The 25,406-nt window shown below is 37.5% G+C and overlaps 1 protein-coding gene across 1 annotated transcript; it reads left to right on the top strand.

Moving 5' to 3' along the window:
- Positions 1–1,917: 1,917 nt before the first annotated feature.
- LOC137740375 (receptor-like protein 7) lies at positions 1,918–5,225 on the top strand. Its single transcript, XM_068480251.1, has one exon. The coding sequence runs from the start codon at positions 2,154–2,156 to the stop codon at positions 5,118–5,120; it is 2,967 nt and encodes a 988-aa protein (XP_068336352.1). The 5' UTR covers positions 1,918–2,153; the 3' UTR covers positions 5,121–5,225.
- Positions 5,226–25,406: the final 20,181 nt, after the last annotated feature.

Raw genomic sequence — 25,406 nt, 5'->3', positions numbered from 1 at the left:
AGCTCATAGTTCTTATATATGTTGACGACCTTATCATCACGGGGGACAACATGGATGAACTCGAGGCTCTTAAAAGGTCGCTTCACCAACAGTTTGCCATTAAAGACTTGGGAACCTTGAAATATTTTCTGGGAATTGAGATGGCTACCTCTTCCAAGGGTTTATTTTTGAATCAAAGGAGGTATGTTCTTGACCTTCTTAAAGAAGCACATATGGTCAACTGCAAACCTGCTCGCACCCCACTTGCTAGCAAACTTCAATTGGATGCTCCAGGTAAACCCCTATCAAATCCTAATGTGTATCAACGCATGGTTGGGAAACTCATTTACCTCACTATCACAAGGCCTGATATTGCTTACTCCGTTAGCCTTATCAGTCAGTTTATGCATTCTCCTACATTGGTTCATTGGGAAATTGTCAAGAGAATACTCCGATATCTCAAGGGTTCGATCGGCAGAGGCATACTCATGCAGAAAAATGAGTCTAATAACATTCTGGCCTATACCGATGCTGATTGGGCTGGTAATTCCCTTGATCGAAAATCCACCACAGGTTTTTGTACCTTTGTAGGTGGAAACCTTGTCACCTGGAAAAGTAAAAAACAAACAGTGGTTGCACGGTCCAGTGCTGAAGCTGAATATCGGGCCATGGCAGCAACAGCTTCTGAACTCATCTGGTTGAAGAGTCTCCTTCTTGATCTTGGCTTCACCAGCAAGGAACCCATGTCCTTATTCTGTGACAACCAGGCTGCAATGCATATTGCATCCAATCCTGTCTTCCATGAACGGACTAAACACATTGAAGTTGACTGCCATTTCATCCGCACTCAAGTTCAATCCAACGTCATCGAAACTGTGTACACTAGAAGTCATGATCAACTTGCGGACCTTTTCACGAAAGCTCTCGATTTTACACAGTTTCAACGGTTATTGTTCAAGCTTGGATCAATCAACCCCCTTGATCCAGCTTGAGGGGGAGTATTGACAGTATGGGGACAATACAGTATGGAAGGGAATATTGCTATGGGGACAGTACAGTATGGAAGGGAATGTTGCACGTGAAAAAGGAATGTTGACAGCTAGACACCACATGGGTTGCTGCTTATTTTTTCTCTGGTTGCTGCATCATGGACAGCAAGCACAACAACCTGTATTGCAGTTATTTATTGCATGCGTTTGTGTGCATGCGTGTATGTAAAATATGTATAAAACATGCTGCCATTGCAGCAGTTTATTTTATGAAAAACACAACAAGTTGAAACCAAAAACGTCAATAACTTTGAAGTGTTATCCATTGATAAATTTTCAGTATTAATTCTATTGGGTTATCCATAAGAAATTAAGAATCCAAAATTGCATCAATTCTTAGTTCAAAGTCCAAACCAACAGCCAGTGTGCTTATGTGGTCTAGACCCAAACCATACAGTACAAAATTGAAAACTCCATAAAAATGATCCCTCACTTATTTTATTTTATTTTTCAGAGGAACTACCCATTCGAGCTTCCGATCTACCACATTTGTGCAGTGTAACCCCTGCATATCTGGAGCTGGCCCGCAAAGAAGCCAGTGCTCTGCCGACGTAGTATGTGCACGAATTCTTCCTTGGTCAAATTCTTCATCTATTCCTTCATTAGAAAAAGGGATTAAAACCCAAACCCACCCCCCATTTGAAATAAATCAAAATTAGGTTAACCAAGAAACGTATGCATCATCCAACCTGTTTCAAATCATCCTCATAATCACTGAGGTTTTAACTAATATCATCCAACCTGTTTCATTCATTAGGGAAAAAAAGATTAAAACCCAAATCCACGCCTATCTCCCTCTCCGTCTTCCCATGCTTCCCGGCATTTAATAATTACCCTCAACTTTAGAATAGATAATGTTGAAAACTAAATTTTGTCAGCACGCAGGATGTATAATTTTGAATACAGCAATTCTCAAAACTTAGATTTTACTGCTGAGGGAGACGACTTAACTTCAAGTCTTGGAGTGATTGAGATTGATCTATCATAGCCACTCATCACTCATCCACATTATTCTTTTGATTATTTTGAATGAGTTGAGATGCGTCTATAAAAGGACGTCGATTTCTGCATCCGTAATTATGCGAAAGCCATAAACACTTCCATAATCAGAAAGCATAAGTTGTCATGGGAATGGAATCGCGCCGATCGAAGTTCATTTCTGTACGTTGTTTTACTTTGCTATTAATCATTGCTAGTCAATTTTCTCTCTCTGTGCAGACGCAGACAATTTGTCACGACGATGAGCGCTCTGCCTTGTTGCAATTCAACGACAGCTTCACGATAGACGAGTCAGCTTCTACACTTCCTTTTGCTTATCCAAAGGTTGCATCTTGGACACTAGAAGGAGATGCTCAGAATCAGACAAGTGACTGTTGTTCGTGGGATGGTGTCGAGTGTGATGAGGTCTCTGGCCATGTTATTGGCCTTGACCTAAGAAGTAGCTGTCTCTATGGTTCTCTCAACTCCAGCAGCAGCCTCTTTCAACTTGTTCACTTGCAGAGTCTTGACCTCTCAGATAACAACTTCAATTTTTCCCAAATACCATCAAGATTGGGGCATGATCTTGCGAGCCTAACGTATCTCAACCTTTCAAAGTCTTTTTTTTCTGGCGAAATTCCATCAGAAATTTCAATGCTATCCAAGCTCTCAACCCTTGATCTGTCAACCAGTCAGAAGTTTCATGACGATAATAACATTTTGAAACTGACCAAAACCAACTTGATAAGCCTAGTTCAAAATATGACCAAGAACATCGAACAACTTCATCTTGATTTGGTAGACATATATTCCACTCTGCCTGATGGTTTGGTCAATGCATCTTCTCTCATATCCCTCAGACTCGCTCAATGTGGGTTGTATGGGGAATTCCCAGTTGGTGTTTTCCACCTACCAAGCTTACAAGTTCTTTATCTGTTTGAAAACTATGACCTAACCGGTTATTTTCCTAACTTTAACAAGACCAATTCCATCAAGAGATTGGATGTTTCGCTCACGAAATTCTATGGTCAATTGCCCTCTTCTCTCGGGAACCTTCATTCCTTAAATGAGCTACGACTCTCACAGTGTACCTTCTGTCCCTGTCTTCCATCCTCACTCAGAAACCTTACCCAACTCACTTACCTTGACATTTCCCAATTTTATGACTCTACAAAAAACTTTTGCACAAACCAATTAGCTTCTTGTCCCTGGTTTTGGGTTGGAAAGCTAACAAACCTTTTCTTCTTAGGCCTTGATGATGCTATAAGGGGAGAATTCCCAGATTTTCTGGCTAACCTGACCCAACTCTCGTATCTATCCATGGGGAGTAATGAAATGACTGGTCCAATCCCTTCTTGGCTCATGAACTTGTCCCAACTAAGCTATCTAGACCTCAGTCAGAACAAATTGCAAGGAGAAATTCCTCAATCGTTCTTCCGATTACGAGATCTTCAATTCCTTGACCTTTCCGATAACAACTTGAGTGGATTGGTTGAAGTTGATCAACTTTCTAAGCTCAAATCTTTAAAGAAACTTTTCTTATCATATAACAAGTTATCTCTGAATTTCAAAACCAATATGAGCGCTGCCTTTCCTAAGCTTCAGAGTCTAAGGCTGGATTCGTGCAACTTGACCGAGTTTCCAGGATTTTTACATGATCAATACGAGTTGACCACCCTCTATCTTTCCAACAACAACATTCGGGGCCAAATACCGAAGTGGTTGTGGAATGCAACTAGAGAAACAATGTTGAATCTCAATCTTGAGAACAACTTTTTAACAGGGTTTGAGCAAGATCCAGGCACTTTCCCATGGCAGAATCTGCGGTACTTATTTCTCGACTTTAACAAGTTACAAGGATCACTGCCAATTCCGCCACAATCCATTAGAATTTATTATGTTGCAAACAATTGTTATAGTGGAGAAGTATCACCGTCATTCTGCAACTTGAATGATCTGCATACTCTTGATTTGTCCAACAATAACTTGAGCGGCAAGCTTCCGCAGTGTTTGGGGAACTCCAGTAATCTTGGAAAACTGAGTCTGAGGAACAATTCTTTTCACGGTGGTCTTCCTTCTTTATGTCCAACTGTAAATAGTAGTTTGGCATCAGTTGATTTAAGTTATAACCAGTTAGGGGGTAAGCTACCAAGATCAATTGCCAATTGCACTCAGTTGGTGTTTCTCAACATTGCAAACAATCACATCAGCGACATCTTCCCATCTTGGTTGGGGGCACTTCCAGTCTTATGGGCTCTCATTTTGCGGTCTAATGGATTTCATGGCGTCATTGGTAACCCTGCAACAACCCATGAGTTCCCCAAGCTCTGCATAATCGATTTGTCTAACAACGACTTTTCTGGTATATTGCCCTCAAACTACTTTGAGAACTGGAATTCCATGAAATTTGTTGGCAAAAGCAAGCACACGTACTTTGAGACCTTCTCCTCCATCGACTCACAAGGATTTGTAACCCATTTTAGAAGTGTATTCCCGCTCACAATCTTTGGCAAAGGTGTTGAGTTGAAATATGAAGAGACCCCAAATCTTCTCAAACTGATAGATCTATCAGGTAATAAATTTGACGGAGAGATTCCAGCAGGTGTTATTGGGAATCTAAGAGGCCTTGTTTTGCTTAACCTTTCGAATAACGGTCTCACCGGTCAAATCCCGTCATCGTTGGGGAACTTGAATATGCTCGAGTCATTAGATCTCTCCCACAACCAGCTCTCAGGAAGGATCCCCAGTAATCTGGCGCAACTCACTTTCCTTGCATATTGGGATGTGTCTCATAATCTTCTTTGGGGGCCAATACCAGTGGGCAAACAATTTGACACATTCGAAAACGATTCATACGAAGGAAACTCGGGTTTGTGTGGAAAGCCTTTGTCAAGGAAATGTGAAGCGCCGCCACCACCATCGGCCGTGGAAGAAGATGAAGACTCTGGGTTCGAAATTGGACTAGATTGGTATGTGGTTCTGCCAGGAGTTGTCAGTGGTCTAATAGTAGGGGTGGTTGCTGGGAATACACTGGCAAACAAGAAGCGTGAATGGTTTGTCGAGAAATTCAGCAGGAGGCGGCAGCCAAGACGCACGAGGAGGAGGAGGGGATAAAGTGCTTTTTAGTCCTTGTAAATTTGATCTCCATGTTTAGTTGTTGTTTAAGTTGTTATGGGGTTGAGTCTGTTGCATTTTGTTATCCTTTACAATTCATAGATGTAATACCAATTTAAGGATGGTCGTGGCCGGGGTCAATGAAGAAAACTCCCTTTGAAGCCGCGGGTCTCCGAAATGACCCGTGCGTTTGTAATATATTATTGGGCAAAATGATGAAACACGTGTTTGTGATACATAACACATGTACACATGTGATCACCACATGTATGATCAAAATTAGACATGTATAATTTTGGGTTTGTGCAGTGGCTGCCACAGCCCATTGAAGAGGTTCAAGGCCTGAAAGGCCGCATGCCCTTTTTGCCGTCTCTGCATTCCAAATCCAACGGATGGATTGAAAAAGGCATGGGTCTTTTGGTCATTCTGCGTTGGGGTGTCCGGGAGAGAGAGAGAGAGAGAGAGAGAGAGAGAGAGAGAGAGAGAGAGAGTGGGAGAGGTTAGGATGCTAGTGCCCCAATGTTTGATTCGGTGACTGGGAGGGTGACAGTGAGAGAGAGAGAATGGGTCGTCATGATTTCGGGGAGAGAAACAGAGAGGGAAGGGTGGGGATGGTGAACAGGCCCCGAGCATGGTCCTCCTGAGTCCAGGATTCTGATAAAAAATCAATTTTTTATTATTTCTTGCATTTATATCTGCTGGCATGTGGTGATTGAGATGCCAAAGTTATTTTACAAATCTTTTTGTACTGTTTGGTTAGGTTAGGCAGCATGGTCTTGTGTTTTTTTTAATCGATTTGGGGATTTTCTAGCCTTGTATTTATTTGTTTGCTCTCTGTTCTTCAAATTATCAAACACTCTCCCTTTGTTTCTCAGGAAAATGCTTCAATTTTCTGGTAATCTTCTCCCCTCTCTGTAAATTATGAATTTAATTGTCTTCTCTGTATGAAGAGGTGAAGAAGGAACTTGAAGATCCTCATAGTGGGTAAGGCAATTTAGTCCTGTCCTTATGTTCTGATTTCTCTTAAGCCACCAGAAAACATCAATTTGGCCGCTAGCCGCATGGATGTACTCCTTATCTTCTTCTTACCCGCCGTGTATTAGGTACAGTTTTGGATGGAGGAAGCTATCAAAGTTTCATCTTTTTTTAAGCAATAAGAAGGGTCAAGTTTATGATAGTTTCTAGATATGTAGATTGAGAAATTAATCATTAAACTAAGATTTTACACGCACTTCCAAGGCCATTGTGTGTGGGTTGTTCTTTATCTTTAGTCTGCTGTTTGTTCAATCCCGTATATTTGGAGCAGATATTTGTATCCTGAGCCTTACCCAGAGGAGAATTTGGAGTTAATTCGTTCTCGGAATATTCGGTTACATCTTTTTGGTAAATTCACATATGTGAGTTGTATTTGATCTTGATAATGGATGTATGTTTACGTGAGCGAACACATTCGCAAATTCGTGAATTTGGCGCAGATACTTTATTTGTAAGTGGGAGCATGAGCTCATCCCCAAAGTGGGACACCAGTGTTGCCATAAAGTTTTTAGGATAATGCTTGTGTTCGCCTCGATGGAGAACTTACTTGTCCCTCCACTTACGATTAATGTATCTCTACAGTATGAATATTATAATTGGAATCGTTCATTCTTTTTATCATAATCATATCTACAAAAAATTCTTCAATTCAGAGATTTTTTAGTCATCCATTCATGTAAAGTCAATCAACGGTTTTAGTAACAAGTAGCATCTTCATGATTAACTGTTTATTTGTTTTATGCATATGAATGGTTAAAAGATTTCCAAATTGAATAATTTTTTTGTGTGCAGGATCTTTGATAATAAAGATAATAAACGGTTTCGATTATGATGTTTGTACGGTGAAGATACGTTAATAATAAGTGAAGGGACAAGTAGTTATTATACATTTGGTTGAGGTGATATCCAGGTTACTTTAAAAAGTTGAAAGCAGATAGTATAATAAGGGCATAAGTCAAATAGATCAAGGTTTACTACCATTTGTATTAGAAGGGTAGTTAACCTTCCAGTTATATTTTCAGGTGAGGGAGGGAAGGAAGACAAATGAAAGAGAATGCATCAAACAAACAAAAAAATTTAAGGTGTATATAACTTAATATTTTCCGGTTACATTTTCTAAATCTAACTTTTTTTTTAAGATATTCGATATTATTTACACTAAAGAGTGGAGGAGTGGGCTAAACCTCACATTTGGCTAGTCGATAATTTGGTTCGAATCTGCTGTTGATGAGAATCGAACTTAAGACCTCTCACTTATAATTAAGAACGGTACTATTAGACCTTATTATTGACATATTCTAAACTTAACTTTGAAGTGTAAAAATATTTTCTCACCTTCTTCCTCAACTTCTCTCTTCATCACTCATTTCTCATCTCTAACAAAATTCCACAGATTTAAAATGATATGGTTATCAATAAATAAGCCCCGTGGTGGGAGTACGTTGCCTGTAGAGAAACCGACTGCCTAGAAGTAAGAATCTAACAAAGAGTGGGAAGTTGAAAGGATACGAACAACGAAGTAGAAGAGTTATGCTGGTATGGATTTTCATTTATGTTGCAGAACTATAGCGGATATACTCCCCACATAAATAAAATAAAATACTCCTCATATACACCGAGTTCAAATCCTTCTCTCCTCAATTTATATTACTTTAAAGTAAAATATCGCTTGTAGGAGAAACTACCGAATACATCTGGTGTAATTTGGCTGTTAAGGTCTAAGTGGCATTAGCATATCAGATTGTGGTTCAAGCTTAAAATCTTCAATTTTCTTTCAATTCTTGACATTACATAATCGATCCAAGCAATATATATATTCTACCCAATCCAATCTCGAAATCCATGAATATCAATTTAAAGCCAATTTGGCAAGTGTGAGAGATATGAGGGATGCTGATGCATTGACCAAGATACACACACACACATGGGAAGAATGTGGCTATCCAACCAAGAATAAGTTGTTTTATTTTATGTTGGTCACTGAATTGCAACAAGGCGGAGCTCTCTCTGAAATGGAAAGTGTCTGCATAAATTAAAAACAATGAGTAGCATTGAGTAAAAGCAAGGTATTAATACAACTAATAGAAACAAAAGTTACACCCCGAGGATCCCGTCCTAGGGCCATGACTGTTTATTTCCTGATTATATTTGTTTTTCGCTCTCATGTAATGGAGTGGTGGTGGTTGAAGTTTACTTTTTGTACATTGTTTTACTTTTTGTAAATTGTTTAATTTTTCAAGTGAAAAAAGATTTTCAAAGTAGGAAGGGCAATCCATCAATCTGTACCTCTTCGAATGTATACGAAGAAAGTTGAGGTTCTATTTTAAAATCAATTGATAATATAGGGAGTAGTTTAACTTCATATAATCTCTTGCATAGTTTGGTCCTTTACCAATGTGGAACTTTGTCCTCACATTTTCACACGCCCCTCGCTGTTTATTTGATTTATACTGAGTCCTAATTATATTTGTTTTTGCTCTCACTAGAAAAATGGTCCACGTGTTGCAGCGGGTTCTAATTACGTAATGCATTTTCAATTGGATTAATCTAGAAAACGCATTTTCAAAGTAGCTTTACAAATTGAATCTCTCAAATTCTCTGTTTCCATTACTGTTAAACTACTTTCCATTAGCTTTACAAATTTGTGAGATTCAGTAGTTCATTAAAATTTCTAGAGATTAAGTAGTTCATTAGAATTTCTCACAATTAAATAGTTCATTAGAATTTTCCACAATGAAAACTTCTCGTCGAAAATGAATGAAACACATTGAGGGTTTCACTTTCCTAAACCCTCATTGTGTTTCATTCGTTTTCATTCCCCCAATTAAACTGATAAACTAATTCACACAACCTGAGTTTCAAACCAACCTAAGCACAGATTCAAACCCGAGTTTCAAACCAAATTATATAATGTTAATCTAATTTTGATTAGCTTTACAAATTTGTGAGATTAAGTAGTTCATCAGAATTTCTCCCCAATTCTAATGAAAACTTCCTATCGAAAATGAATGACTTCGACTTGAAAGTATAAAATGTTGATTGACCCAATCTTAGTATTAACCCCCAAATCAAATTCCTGTGTTTGTGTTTTATCTCTTTCCTTTATTCCAAATTGACATAATTCCCGATAAAAAGCCTCAAAGAATCTAAACCTTCCTTTAGATGAATTCTATGTGTGCATGTTCCCAATAAAACAGAATGTTTAACCATCTTTCTAATAAAACAAACTCCAATTGCTTGAGCATCTTCTGTCACATTTCGGCCCGAGGCAGATCACTTCCAGGGTCCGCTCCACCACCGTAGCACGATATTGTCCGCTTTGGGCCCCGACCACGCCCTCACGGTTTTATTTTTGAGAACTCATGAGCAACTTCCCAGTGGGTCACCCATCATGGGATTGCTCTAGCCCCCTTTTCGCTTAACTTCGGAGTTCCTACGAAACCCGAAGCCAGTGAGCTCCCAAAAGGCCTCGTGCTAGGTAGAGATAGGAATATACATATAAGGATCACTCCCCTGGGCGATGTGGGATGTCACACAGTGAGCTCCCAAAAGGCCTCGTGCTAGGTAGGGATGGGAATATACATATAAGGATCACTCCCCTGGGCGATGTAAGATGTCACAATCCACCCCCCTTAGAGGCTCGACGTCCTCGTCGACACACACGCGATCAGGGTTAGGCTCTGATACCAAATTGTCACATCCCGGCCCGGGGCGGATCACTTCCCGGACCCGCTCCACCACCGTAGCACGATATTGTCCGCTTTAGGCCCCGACCACGCCCTCACGGTTTTGTTTCTGGGAACTCACACGAGAACTTCCCGATGGGTCACCCATCCTGGGAATGCTCTCGCACGCTACTCGCTTAACTTCGGAGTTCCCACGGAACCCGAAGCCAGTGAGCTCCCAAAAGGCCTCGTGCTAGGTAGGGATGAGAATATACATATAAGGATCACTCCCCTGGGCGATGTGGGATGTCACATCTTCAATGAAAGGCCAACTTTATTTTTTCATTCCCCCAATTAAACCGATAAACTCACACAACCTGGGTTTTAAACCAACCTAAGCACAGATTCAACCATTACGCAAAAACAGCAAGCAATGCAAACCATTAAACACATGCAATTTATATATGTAATACCTACTTGCACATTATTATGAATGTCCATTGCATGGTTTAGTTCAAATCCTCCAACCTCATACACAACCCATAAGAGCCATTCGGAAACCAAAACAAACCCCCCTTGCAATTTAGCTCACTAATCCAATTGAATCAAAACAAATTGAATCAGGAAACAGAAAGTTAAGAACATCCCAAAAACCAAAAGAAACCCACTTGTAGTTTTAACTCACTAACCCATCGAATCAAAACAACTTCAGTTAGAGAAACAGTCCAAAATCATATATATATATATATATATATATATATAATCTAAATGTAAACCAATTCTTAGCTAATTAACTGAGTATACCAAAGAATCAAATTAAATACAAATTCTTAAACTTTGGCATCCCAATAATCAAATAAGGAAAAACAACAATGTGTGTACTGCATGTGTGAGTGAATGTGCTGCATAAGTGTGTGAGTGTATATTGTACTGCCGAGGAAAACCAACAATATCTTCCAAGTGATAAAAAAAAAGTATAAGCGTGAGTATATATTGTATGTGTTGTGTATGTATAAGTGCATGACAGTGTTTGTGTGACACTGCATATGTGTGTACTGTGTATGTATATAAAATGTGTGTGTAAGTGTAGGTAAGTGTGTGTACTCTGTGCGGATAAGTGTATGTGATGTGTGTGAGTGTATATTGTATCTGTATGCAGTGTGCATAAAAAGTTAACAGTAAGGTAAGGCATATACCAAATCATTTAGTTGGAATATACATAAAATTACAGTAGGGTAAGGCAACAATGTAATCAAGCTACGGAATATACATAAAATAATGACATCACCAAACTTTACTCCTCAACAATGTAATCAAGCTAACAGATTTTAAAATACTTATTCTTAAAGAGGTGCAAAATTACAGTAGGGTAAGGCAAATACCAAATCACTTAGTCGGAATATACGTAAATTTTACTCCTCATAAAAAGAGAGAAAAAAAGTATATATAAAGAATGAGGAACACAAACCTATCCAAACAATAAAGATTTTGTAATAGGTAATAGCTTGCAAAACACCAAAAACTAATAGTTAGAAAAATAAAACATATATCAAGAAGATGAGACGAATTTGTAAGTAAAAAACTCCTCCTATAGCAGCTATATTAAAGCATAAACATTCATGAAAACTCATAATTTATAGCTAAAAAGCACAAAGTATTTTTGCGGAAATATAAAGATCCCTTTTGTGCCCCAAACTGTCCTCTCTTAGCCTTCCTCCATCTTTACGTGTGATTTTTTTTTTTGTGATGTTGGAATTTTGATCTATGGAGTTTAAGGCTCTGAAATATAGTATGATTTCAGAGCATTTGACAATTTAGTTGTAAGCAGGAAAGTTAATAACTATGGTGGGCATATGAGAGAGAGAGAGAGAGAGAGAGAGAGTAGAAGCTCGTGAGGTTGTAGGTGGAGCCAATGTATCCCATATAACCACATTAAACGTGGATGCGAATGTAAATTTCCGAGGCAATGTTTAAGAAACTTAGAAGATAGATTATTATCCATTAATTGATTGATGCACACACAATAACAAATGGTTGGATTATGACTCTTTTCAAGCAAGCAAAGAGATAAAAAATAACAATCATTCAGGAAAAAAAATGAGCAAGAAGACAGATTTAGCGAAAAACCAACATCAACTTTTTGCAACCAAACAGAGGAATCCCAACAAAAAACAATGGTCCTTGACGTAAGAAAATGAATTCACCGGCCCAACAGAAGCCTCCAACACTAATCCTAAAACACCTTTACTTCTTAAACCTTCAATCACTACCTTTGCATGTTCGATTGCTCTGTAAAAATTAGAGAGAACAAGAGTTTGTGTTCGAACACAGTATCAGGAGAATTGAAAAAACAGACTCTGTAAACCTCAAAAACAGGGTGAGATCCTCTCCGGATCATTCTCCCAGGATCCGTTGGACCAAGCCAATCGAACTTGATATTGGGGTTAGGAACAAAATATTTTTTTAACTTTCCATTTGATTCTTTGCAGCAGCAGCCATGGAAAGGCCATATGCATCTGCATCCATGGCTACTTCTTAGACATCTGCATGGTTCAAGTATTTTTCGAATTCTTGCTGACCACAATTACAATTTCGAATATGAAGCTGTATGAAATAAATAGAGTTTGTAAACACAAAAGATTTGAAAACGACTTCTCAACTTTTTAATCAGATGAGGCAGGCATGGGTTTCAAATCTCAGTCTCTCTCTCTCTCTCTCTTCACCCTTCAGCGTCCTCCTCTCTGGCAAGTGATTGGGTTGATAATTAATCTTGGGCTTAATCAAAGGAAGCCCAATTGTGCAACTCCTTTGTTTTAGGCTAGTGGCTGCTTTGGTGAAGGCGCCGGCCCACATAATATTAAAATGATGGTTCAGGGCGGCTAATAGGCAGCAACCCTACACCTAGGCTGACCAGAGGTATGGGGCAGTAGGACTCAGATCCTCTCCGGATCATTTCCGTGAGGATCCTCCTAACCGATTAATATCAACCGTTTATACAAATCCAACGGCCAAATTATTTTCACCTCTTTCTCTCTCCTTCCCTCCACTCTTTTCTTTCTCCCTCACTTGGAAGCACCCACCACCACCACACCTGCATCTTCTCAATCTTCTTCAGCCCCCGCCCTCTCCAATTAAATTCCTTGTTAGCTTTTGTTTCTTATCTCTGAATTTTAATTTTTGCAGTATGTTCAATGATATTTTTGTAGGTCCTTTGAATTCAACAGGAAGAGGAAGAATTTGCAGCAGGGGAGGTTGGGGTAGGAGACAGCCGGAAAGGGTTGCTGGGTTGTGAGACCACTAAGTTCAATGATTCAAGAGCTGTCAAGTTCCCAAGAGATAAGGTTATGAGACCACTAAGAGTGTTGTTGGAGAGGTTCAGCAAACGAAGGCCTCTTAATTTCCCAATGATACCGGCTGGAATCTCTCCTTCAAGTCTATTGCTTGAGAGATGTTACAACCCGTCTATAATTTTACTGTATTTTATTTTTTTGAAAAATGTTAAATGATCAAAATGCTCTTAGATGGTATGTGTTAATTTTCATTTATTTAGTATTCAGGACACGTATGGGATATTAATTAGTATATTACTCGTCATTACAAACGATTGAGTACATGGTAGCGAAAATTAGAACTTGGAACCAGGAAGATTTTAAAAAACGAGTATCAATCATTTTATTCAAAGTGGAGGAAAAAGATAATATCACTGGAAAAATATTAATGATAGAATAAAATAATAATAAAATAAGAAAGAGAGGAAGGGTGGAGAACCATCGAGAAAAGAAAGAAGGGAAAACGGAAGGGGAGAGGCCATTTTCTTCTTCTTCCTCCTTTACTCACTTCACCCCTTGCAAACTATTTTCAACATAACTTCCTCATAAGATAATGAAATCACACTAGGCCGGAAGCTATGCTTTCGTAGCAAAGCTGTCTTCAATCTGATACCATACCCACCCTTTGAAAACCGGTGTACAAAGAAAACGAGGCCCAAACATATTGACGTTTTCCGGCAACTTTCTTCCGATTTCGGCCAACCCCGCTGGAACCTGGCCTCGACCCAAGTGAAAATAATGATTCTTTACCCGTGGGCTCTCCTCTAGCGTAAGTTTTTCCCAAGGTGTTAACTTTCAGTTTTGGGATCAGTTCTTGATTTCGAATTTTAATTTGGTATTCTGTATGAATATTTGAGATGATACTCGTTGTATTGTTTAGGAGTTGAATCGAACCGGGCAATAAGGATTGGTTGCATATTTAGGGAAGAACCTTGAAATCCTAACCTCAATTTGGCTCTCTTTAGAAATGTAAGAGTTGGGTTTGTTTTATAAGTATTAATGTTATTCCAGAATCGAGGCCAGATATATTTGAATATTTTGTGTGCCATATTTGTCCTACCCCTGAAGAACAATGCTGAATTTGTATGTGTTGTAGCCTAGGTTTGTGTAGATAATTAGAGTTCTAAAACTACTAAGTGGTTCTATATTTTCCCATGGCATTGTCAGATGCTGATGCTAAATACTTGATTGGACAATGCTATTACTAGAGTAGTATATGACTCTTGGTTTTGGTCTTTGATTTATTACTAGTTACGAATAATTATTCGAATGTTATCGTTCAGGGATTGCATGTTATTCTATGGCCTGAGAACTAGTTCCTTGATATCAAACATTGTACCTATTCTCTAGTTGAATATAACTATGTTCTGAATTCAAGACCAATTTCATATGGCAGGTCAGGTTCTTGTGGTTTGTTTGGCATGCTTATTTGATTAACTAGTGCAAATAAATGTTATCAAATTTAGTGAAGTTATAAATATACTGGATTCTATGTGAGGTGGTTGCTTTCAAACTATTATATGCTAAATACATAACTATACAGAGAAAATGTAGGCAGCTAGTTTTATCTGCCAATATATCAAATTATACGTATCTTCCTCGCTCAATTTCATTATATACTCCAATTAGATTAGTTCTAACGAACCATTTTATTTGCTATAACTAGTCCAGCTAGTTATTATTAGATTATAGTTATATTATTGCTTTTATATGTACTATTGGGTTTGTATTTTGGTATACGATTTGAAAGGGGTATGCTTATAGTAGTTGATTACAATTATATCTAAAGTATATTGGTTAGTAATGTCATGGCTGGTATAGATATCAATAGTTGACAGATCCAATGTGGTGTGATTACTATTCGATTAAGTTCTTCACCTTTACACGTATCATGTTGTTTGCTTAAATGGTAGAATGATGTCCCATTAAACAAAAATATCTATACGCATGCCTATACTGAAACCAAAATCAAGTTGATGATTCACGTTCTGAAGCTATTATATGTATATATGTCTCATTTGCCTAGACAAGCTATACAAAGAAAGCATACAGTTTTTAATAGTTATTCTGATTACATGTATGTATTAATGTCTTGCAGTAGTCATAGGAGTTTATTGAACTGGTGAACTACGAATGGTTTGATCCCTTCTTAGGGTACGTAGGCAGTCTAACGCTAAAGTTAGATGCAGCCATAAAATAAAAGAAAATGACTGCATGGTTAAATCATTGATTGTGTTGTGGTCTTGTCTCAGAGGCAAGACATGATAGATAAATAGGAATGTGGTGATGTCACGTGTCGATCTTAGACGTATGTCGGGATCAGGGTGTGATAATAGATCTATAAGTCTCAGAAGATAAGGGGTCTTCAAATATTTCAACTCAACCCCCTTGGCAAGAATTGTGATCTTGTATTGATAGATATAAGTGGCATTAGTTGCGTTGGTCGAAGAGACTTGAAAATAAGTTTGATTGGTTTCATTAACAAATTTCATGAAATTCCAGTTCTCCAAGTAGTTAGAAGGCAACATACCGGAAAAAGCATTGTGAGATAGATCAATGATGCACATGTTTGGGAACTCATGGTTAGTTGCAAGCTTCCCAATTATTCCATGAAATTCATTATGACCCAAAATGAGAGCCTTTAACGCTGGTAATTCCTCCAACTGAGTGCAACGGGCCAAAAATCTACCATCCTCAAACTATTTTTATTTGGACATAGTTGAGGAATATCTCCGTCAATGATTAATTTTATAATCATTGTTTGCAACATCATAAGTCATGATTGATTGGGGTGGAATTGGCAGTGAACCTTGTAACAAGTTGGACGTCATTTCAAAAAACAACATATGTTTCCATGGAAGAATGAGTGGATTCTGGTCAAATGACTCGATGCCCGTTAAGAAGTTATTCGATAGACCCAAATTCAACGTTCTCTAGATGCAATCCAGAACCATTTTGGTATTTGGCCATAAATATTGTTGTCAGAAAGGTGAAGATTGTACAAGTCGTCCTGGTTTTAGAAAAACTCAGTAAACTTTGTTAAGTTGCATGAATCCAACCACAGAAGTTGACACCTTGGAAGAGTAGCATTCCAATTGGGTTTAATTTGCAGAGAAAATTAGTTGAACGATAACCGAAGTGCCTTTAAACTCTTGAGGTTGGAAGGCTGAACAAATTCAACTCATCCTCTCAACTTAATTAAGGGAAAGGTCCATATCAGTTAATTGGGTCAAATTCCTTGTAACCCAAGATGGGATTTAACCAGTTTGTTCATTAGAACCCAAGTCTAGTTCTGTAAGTTGAGACAAGTTAGCAAGAAAACATGGGAATTTTCCCGTTAAGTTGGTATGCGCAAGGCCCAAATGAACAAGTTTGGTTAGCTTTCCAACCCAAGACCTGGAATAATCAGATGCTAACGATTGGTCTGTCTTTGTGAAAATGTCTTTTCCAGGCCAATACAAGCGACCATAAAATGAAGAAATGTTAAGGTAAAAGAGCTGAGTTAGGTTTCTGAGTGAAGATGGAACATTGGGATCAAAATTACAATAGTAGATGCCAAATATAGTTAAGAAACGAAGATTTCCGATGCCAAATATAGTAAGGTCACGGCCTAATCTTGATGGTATTTGAGACAAACTGAAGTGGTTATCTGAGAGATCAAGCCTTTGCAAGTGCACAAGTCGGAAGAGGCTACTGTTGCAGTTGATAAAACCATAGAGACAACAGCTGCCGAGTTCAAGGCCAATGACATGGCCAGACTCTTTATCGCACTCAACACCATCACCCGAACAACAGTTACTCTGATGAATGATGAAGTTTCCATTTTAAAATTGTAAAAATAAAAATAAATTAAAAAAAAAATTAAAACGGTAGTTGGAGCTCTCATCGGAGTCGGTTCCTTTCCCCACCTCTTCCATACATCTCCCTTCTGACGCTAGGCTGAACTCATGTTTCACTAATACTTTTCCACTAATTCATATTGCTAAAATGCTAAACTACCTACCTTTGGTAAAGTCTTGAACCAAATTATACCCCCTTGACTATAACGACAAACACTAATCCCTTGAGAGTGTTAGTCCTACTGATTAATTAAGTCTTATAGTCTTGAATCATATTTTCTCGATGAATGATGAAATTTTGAAAAATGACAACTTTTTTCGTCGTCGTGGGGAAGTTTTTGAGTCCATACAAGGGAAAAATAATTGAGTAGCATCGAGTAACAGCAAAATTAAACAATATACAAAAAGTAAATTTTGACCACTGCCACTCCATTACCATGGCAATTTTGTTTTATGTTTAAAGGGAAGTCTATGGCCCTCACATAAGAGAAATGCTAAGGGAAGTCGATGGCTCTTCATGAACTGTCTGTCATCTTATATTTTTAGCACAATGTTTTATAATGTTGGCACGAGAATTGATTAAACTGTGAGGTGACAGAGAGTTTATTAACGTCATTCATGTTAGTCTCATTAGCATTTCCCTCCCATAATTGTGGAGAATCAATGTCATTCATGTTAGTCGAACTTAAAATATTTTACAAGTGAAGAAAGATTTTTAAAGTAAGAAAAGCAATCTATCGATCTGTGCCCCTTCGAAGGGATGTATAAACCATTTGGATCTTATTAACCAAATAGGCGATCTATATTGAACAAAATTTGTTGAAAGTATATTTGATTTCCCCTCCTCTTCCATCTCCCTTCTAGTCGTATGCATAATGCATGGACTCTTCCATTAATTTCTTTGGTGTTTATCAAGCTGAACTCATGTTCCACTCATACTTTTCCATTAATTCATATTACTAAAATGCTAATCCATCTACCTTTGGTTTCTCCCACTTTTCAGGCCTAAAGTCTTTGTTGGAACCAAATTACACACCTTTGACTGTCACCTCAAACATTCTCCTCAATAACATTAATAATTATTTACCTTTGTTTTGTACCAGTTTAAAGGCTTGAACCAAATTACACGCCCTTGACTATCATCACAAACATTCTCGTCAAGGGATTAGTGTTTGTCCCACTATTAATTAAGACTTATAATCTTGAACCATATTTTTGCCCAACTCGATGAATGATGAAATTTGAAAAATAATAACTTTTTTCGTCATCATGGCAAAGTGTTTGTATCTATACAAAGAAAAAACAATTGAGTAACATCGAGAAATAGCAAAATTAAATAAGCTCATTTTTAACTATGCCTCCTAAAACTTTATTTTGATCTCGTTTTGCCCATTGTAATTAAAAACTTGCACTTTACTATCTGAAACTCAGAATTCGTTCCACTTTGACTTGTGGGCTATTTCTTCCTTTTAAACTCATTGGGACCATGTCTTTTCCAGGCCAATGATGTGGCCAGACTCTTTATCGCACTCAACACCATCACACGAACAACAGTTACTCTGATGAATGATGAAGTTTCCATTTTAAAGTTGTAAAAAAAAAAAAAAAAAAAAAAAAATTAAAACGGTAGTTGGAGCTCTCATCGGAGTCGGTTCCTTTCCCCACCTCTTCCATACCATCTCCCTTCTGACGCTAGGCTGAACTCATGTTTCACTAATACTTTTCCACTAACTCATATTGCTAAAATGCTAATCTATCTACCTTTGGTAAAGTCTTGAACCAAATTATACGCCCTTGACTATAACGACAAACACTAATCCCTTGAGAGTGTTAGTCCTACTGATTAATTAAGTCTTATAGTCTTGAATCATATTTTCTCGATGAATGATGAAATTTTGAAAAATGACAACTTTTTTCGTCATCGTGGGGAAGTTTCTGAGTCCATACAAGGGAAAAATAATTGAGTAGCATCGAGTAACAGCAAAATTAAACAATATACAAAAAGTAAATTTTGACCAATGCCACTCCATTACCATGGCAATTTTGTTTTATGTTTAAATTGAAGTCTATGGCTCTCACATAAGAGAAATGCTAAGGGAAGTCGATGGCTCTTCATGAACTGTCTGCCACCTTATATTTTTAGCACAATGTTTTATAATGTTGGCACGGGAATTGATTAAATTGTAAGGTGACAGAGAGTTTATTAAAAGTTCCATTTTTGAGATAGTCTCCTTAGCATTTCCCTCTCATAATTGTGGAGAATCAACGTCATTCATGTTAGTCGAACTTAAAACATTTTACAAGTGAAGAAAGATTTTTAAAGTAAGAAAAGCAATCTATCGATCTGTGCCCCTTGGAAGGGATGTATAAACCATTTGGATCTTATTAACCAAATAGGCGATCTATATTGAACAAAATTTGTTGAAAGTATATTTTGATTTCCCCTCCTCTTCCATCTCCCTTCTAGTCGTATGCATAATGCATGGACCCTTCCGTTAATTTCTTTGGTGTTTATCAAGCTGAACTCATGTTCCACTCATACTTTTCCATTAATTCATATTGCTAAAATGCTAATCCATCTACCTTTGGTTTCTCCCACTTTTCAAGCTTAAAGTCTTTGTTGGAACCAAATTACACACCTTTGACTGTCACCACAAACATTCTCCTCAATAACATTAATAATTATTTGCCTTTGTTTTGTGCCGGTTTTAAGGCTTGAACCAAATTACACGCCCTTGACTATCATCACAAACATTCTCGTCGAGGGATTAGTGTTTGTCCCACTATTAATTAAGACTTATACTCTTGAACCATATTTTTGCTCAACTCGATGAATGATGCAATTTGAAAAATAATAACTTTTTTCGTCATCGTGGCAAAGTGTTTGCATCTATACAAAGAAAAAACAATTGAGTAACATCGAGAAATAGAAAAATTGAATAAGCTCATTTTTAACTATGCCTCCTAAAACTTTATTTTGATCTCGTTTTGCCCATTGTAATTAAAAACTTGCACTTTACTATCTGAAACTCAGAATTCGTTCCACTTTGACCTGTGGGCTATTTCTTCCTTTTAAACTTATAGGTAGCCTTCTAAAACATATGTGGGACCCAACACCCAATAAGTCTATGCCACATGTGCAATAAATTTGATTATAAATTTCCACTATACGTTAACATATATTCAACAATAAGACAATATTATGTTTAAAAGAAATTAAAGAGATGAAAAATATGAAAATGAAATTGATTAGCCTGGTGCACACAAATCAACCACATAAGAAATTAATAGATCTAAGACAACGTGGAGCGAATTTTGAGTTTTATGGAAACGACTTTCAAGTTTCAGGAGGTAAAATGGAATCAAAATCGAGTTCGAGGGGGCAAAGTCGAGTGACTTTTGAGTTTCAGGGAGCAAAGTTGCTACTTTTGAATTATATGAAGCAAAGTAAGATGAAATCGAGTTCCAGAGTCGTAACTAAAAATAAACCATTAAATAATTTGCCAATAAATAAATAAATAAATAAATAAATAAATAACTTCTATCACCGCCACTCCATTATCAAGGCAATTTGGTTTATAATTAAAGGGAATTCTATGGCTCTCCCATAATTGTAGAGAAATCAACGTCATTCATGTTAGTTGAACATGTAATCTTTTTTAAGTGAAAGAAAGATTTTCAGAGTAAGAAGGGCAATCTCACTAGGACCTATGATAATATAGTGTTTGTGCTTGAGTGGACTAAAAATTTGTATGAGCTCCTGAGGTTGTTGCAACACTCAAGGGTTTTGGGCTAAGACTGATTAAGCATGCTGAAGGAGGAATGACCAAAAGTGCATTTTCTATCCTAAAATTACAGTCTAGAGAAAGCTCAAAAGCTAGTAATTCTAAGGAGATGAAGTTTTGGAAGAACTATGATAAGAAATGTAGTTTTAAGACTAGTGACAATTTGGTGAATTGTGAAACACAATGGTAACAGGGAAGGCACAAAAAGAGGCTTGTAAAACCTGCAACAAACTGCACTTTGGTGAATGTTGGTATAAGGGCAAAGCCAAGTGCAAAGGCCCGTATTAAAGTTATAATAAAAATATTGTTTGCCTTGTTTTAAGGTTGGGAAATTACCTATAGTAATGTCATGGCCAGGGACGGATCTACAGAGGGTCCTGGGAGGTCCCAGGACCCCTCGGCCATCCTAAAATGTTGCTAGAAATTTTCCGGAGGACCCCTCGTACAGCCTGCAATTCTGGAGGAACACCAATGCCATATCTCAACATCTCTTCCAGTAAATCACAGCCTGTATCAAGCACACCTTCATTGCAAACCCCCTTGATCACAGCATCATAAAAACTGGCATCTGGTTTTGGATCTTTTTCTCCCATTTTCTTCAAAATCTGTGCACAGTCTACTGCCTTCCCGTTCTTAATCAATTCATCGAACACCCTTTTACCAAGACTAGCAACCACTCGCAGACCAACCTCCACCATCCTGCTAAATATCTTAAGAGCATCATCTATACAGTCGTACTCGAACACGAGGCCTGTGCTGCTGTGCAGACTGTCTGTGTTGCTGCAGCAGTAGGTTGCAGGTTGAAACGGAGAAGAAGAAAACAGGGGAGAAGAAAGAAAACAGGGCATTAAAAAAATTGGTCCAAAACGCAGTGTTTTGGCCCTTTTTTTTTTTTTTTTTTTTTTTTTTGTTAAACCAATGAAATCAACGTTTGAAATTGGTCCACCCTTTCACTTCTCCTGTCGTCCCTTTCACTTCTCCTTTCCCCGTTCCTTCCACTGCTTTTCCCCCTAATCCCCCCATCTTTCTTATATTCACCCAAAACCCTAAATTTCTAATCCCACCCAATCCCATATTATAATTACATTACTCCAATATTATACCTCTACTTGTTTCAATTCTTCAAGTCACCACTATTTGGTTCCAAATTCAAGTAAATTTTTTGGTATTTTAATCTAATCTCAATTAAATTATATTAGATATTGGTGGAGATTTTTAGTCTATTATTGATATGATTGTTGATGTGTTTTATGTTTGTATACTCATTTTATAATTGAAATTTAGATGGAATTTTTGTTTATTGGTTGATTGGTATATGTTTTGTGTTTTTGGTTAAATGTGTAGTTTAGAAATAAGAAATATGGAAAGATTTTTCAAGCCAAAGCCAATAGCACCATCTACTTGTTCGGGTAGTTCGAGCTCAAGACAAAATGAGTGTGACATTGATTTTAATAATCTTGAGAGAGACCGGGAAAAAGAATTCGAATGAAGGATTATCCTTCTAATATTCAAGATGAGGTCCGCAGAGCATATTTGCAAATGGGACCTTGTAGGCCTACAAAGTATGAGTTCCCATACACTTTGCAATGGTTGAGTGACAGCTTAGTTGTTTACATTGAGAAAGATGTTTTTTCATGTATTGGTAATGAAGCTATCATGGAACATTTTCAGACCATGAAACCTCGTCGTGGACGCTTGAATTAGGATTTTATAGCTTGTAATATTGTTATGCAAATGATTTTTGAATAAAATGTATTATATTTAACTTTTCAATGTTATTTTTGTCTATAAATTTTTTAACCTTTACTATTGGGACCCCCCGAGTTTAAAATCCTGGATCCGCCACTGGTCATGGCTGGTATAGATATCAATAGTCGACAGATCCAATGTGGTGTGATTACTATTCGATTAAGTTCTTCACCTTTACACGTATCATGTTGTTTGCTTAAATGGTAGAATGATGTCCCTTTAAACATAAATATCTATACGCATGCCTATACTGAAACCAAAATCAAGTTGATGTATATGTATATTTGTCTCATTTGCCTAGACAAGCTATACAAAGAAAACATACAGTTTTTAATAGTTATTCTAATTACATGTATGTAGTAATGTCTTGCAGTAGTCATAGGAGTTTATTGAACTGGTGAACTACGAATGGCTTGATCCCTTTTTAGGGTACGTAGGCAGTCTAACGCTAAAGTTAGATGCAGCCATAAAATAAAAGAGAATGACTGCATGGTTAAATCATTGATTGTGTTGTGGTCTTGTCTCAGAGGCGAGACTTGATAGATAAATAGCAATGTGGTGATGTCACGTGTCGATCTTAGACGTATGTCGGGATCAGGGTGTGATAATAGATCTATAAGTCTCAGAAGATAAGAGGTCTTCAAATATTTCAACTCAACCCCCTTGGCAAGAATTGTGATCTTGTATTGATAGATATAAGTGGCATTAGTTGCATCGGTCGAAGAGACTTGAAAATAAGTTTGATTGGTTTCATTAACAAATTTCATGAAATTCCAGTTCTCCAAGTAGTTAGAGGGCAACATACCGGAAAAAGCATTGTGAGGTAGATCAATGATGCACAAGTTTGGGAACTCATGGTTAGTTGCAAGCTTCCCAATTAGAACCCAAGTCTAGTTCTGTAAGTTGAGACAAGTTAGCAAGAGAACATGGGAATTTTCCCGTTAAGTTGGTATGCGCAAGGCCCAAATGATCAAGTTTGGTTACCTTTCCAACCCAAGAACTGGAATAATCAGATGCTAACGATTGGTCTGTCTTTGTGAAAATGTCTTTTCCAGGCCAATACAAGCGACCATAAAATGAAGAAATGTTAAGGTAAAAGAGCTGAGTTAGGTTTCTGAGTGAAGATGGAACATTGGGATCAAAATTACAATAGTAGATGCCAAATATAGTTAAGAAACGAAGATTTCCGATGCCAAATATAGTAAGATCATGGCCTAATCTTGATGGTATTTGAGACAAACTGAAGTGGTTATCTGAGAGATCAAGCCTCTGCAAGTGCACAAGTCGGAAGTGGCTACTGTTGCAGTTGATAAAACCATAGAGACAACAGCTGCCGAGTTCAAGGCCAATGACATGGCCAGACTTTTTATCGCACTCAACACCATCACATGAACAACAGATACTCGGATGAATGACGAAGTTTCCATTTTAAAGTTGTAAAAAAAAAAATTAAAACGGTAATTGGAGCTCTCATCGGAGTCGGTTCCTTTCCCCACCTCTTCCATACCATCTCCCTTCTTACGCTAGGCTGAACTCATGTTCCACTAATACTTTTCCACTAATTCATATTGCTAAAATGCTAATCTATCTACCTTTGGTAAAGTCTTGAACCAAATTATACGCCCTTGACTATAACGACAAACACTAATCCCTTGAGAGTGTTAGTCCTACTGATTAATTAAGTCTTATAGTCTTGAATCATATTTTCTCGATGAATGATGAAATTTGGAAAAATGACAACTTTTTTCGTCATCGTGGGGAAGTTTCTGAGTCCATACAAGAGAAAAATAATTGAGTAGCATCGAGTAACAGCAAAATTAAACAATATACAAAAAGTAAATTTTGACCACTGCCACTCCATTACCATGGCAATTTTGTTTTATGTTTAAATTGAAGTCTATGGCTCTCACATAAGAGAAATGCTAAGGGAAGTCGATGGCTCTTCATGAACTGTCTGCCACCTTATATTTTTAGCACAATGTTTTATAATGTTGGCACGGGAATTGATTAAACTGTGAGGTGATAGAGAGTTTATTAAAAGTCCCATTTTTGAGAGAGTCTCATTAGTATTTCCCTCCCATAATTGTGGAGAATCAACGTCATTTATGTTAGTCGAACTTAAAATATTTTACAAGTGAAGAAAGATTTTTAAAGTAAGAAAAGCAATCTATCGATCTGTGCCCCTTGGAAGGGATGTATAAACCATTTGGATCTTATTAACCAAATAGGTGATCTATATTGAACAAAATTTGTTGAAAGTATATTTGATTTCCCCTCCTCTTCCATCTCCCTTCTAGTCGTATGCATAATGCATGGACTCTTCCATTAATTTCTTTGGTGTTTATCAAGCTGAACTCATGTTCCACTCATACTGTTCCATTAATTCATATTGCTAAAATGCTAATCCATCTACCTTTGGTTTCTCCCACTTTTCAGGCTTAAAGTCTTTGTTGGAACCAAATTACACACCTTTGACTGTCACCACAAACATTCTCCTCAATTATGTGATTCAATCAGTTGTTTATTAAATATTGTTTTCTTTATTCTTAATATAAATTCAATAGAGACCGATTTTATTATGTGGATTCAGCTGCTTTAATTGATTTATGAGGGGTTTCTTCTAGCATGATCTAAGATTATTCATTTACTTTAAATATTTGACTTTTCTTTAGTCAATTTACGAATATAAATACATTTAAAACGTGTAAGTCACGCGTAGCATACCGTGATTCAGAAAAATGCCTTCTGCACGCGCTCATGCGCGTGCATGAAGGCTAGTGAATCATAAACTAAACACAATAGTTTGGTTGTAGTTGGACGTGCGTGGGTGCTTGGTGAATCAAGAAACTTCATGGATCCGGGATACCTAACAGTCAACACGCAT

Source organism: Pyrus communis, chromosome 7 (assembly GCF_963583255.1).
Source record: "Pyrus communis chromosome 7, drPyrComm1.1, whole genome shotgun sequence".
Taxonomy (NCBI): domain Eukaryota; kingdom Viridiplantae; phylum Streptophyta; class Magnoliopsida; order Rosales; family Rosaceae; genus Pyrus; species Pyrus communis.
This window is presented reverse-complemented; position numbering and strand designations above follow the sequence as displayed.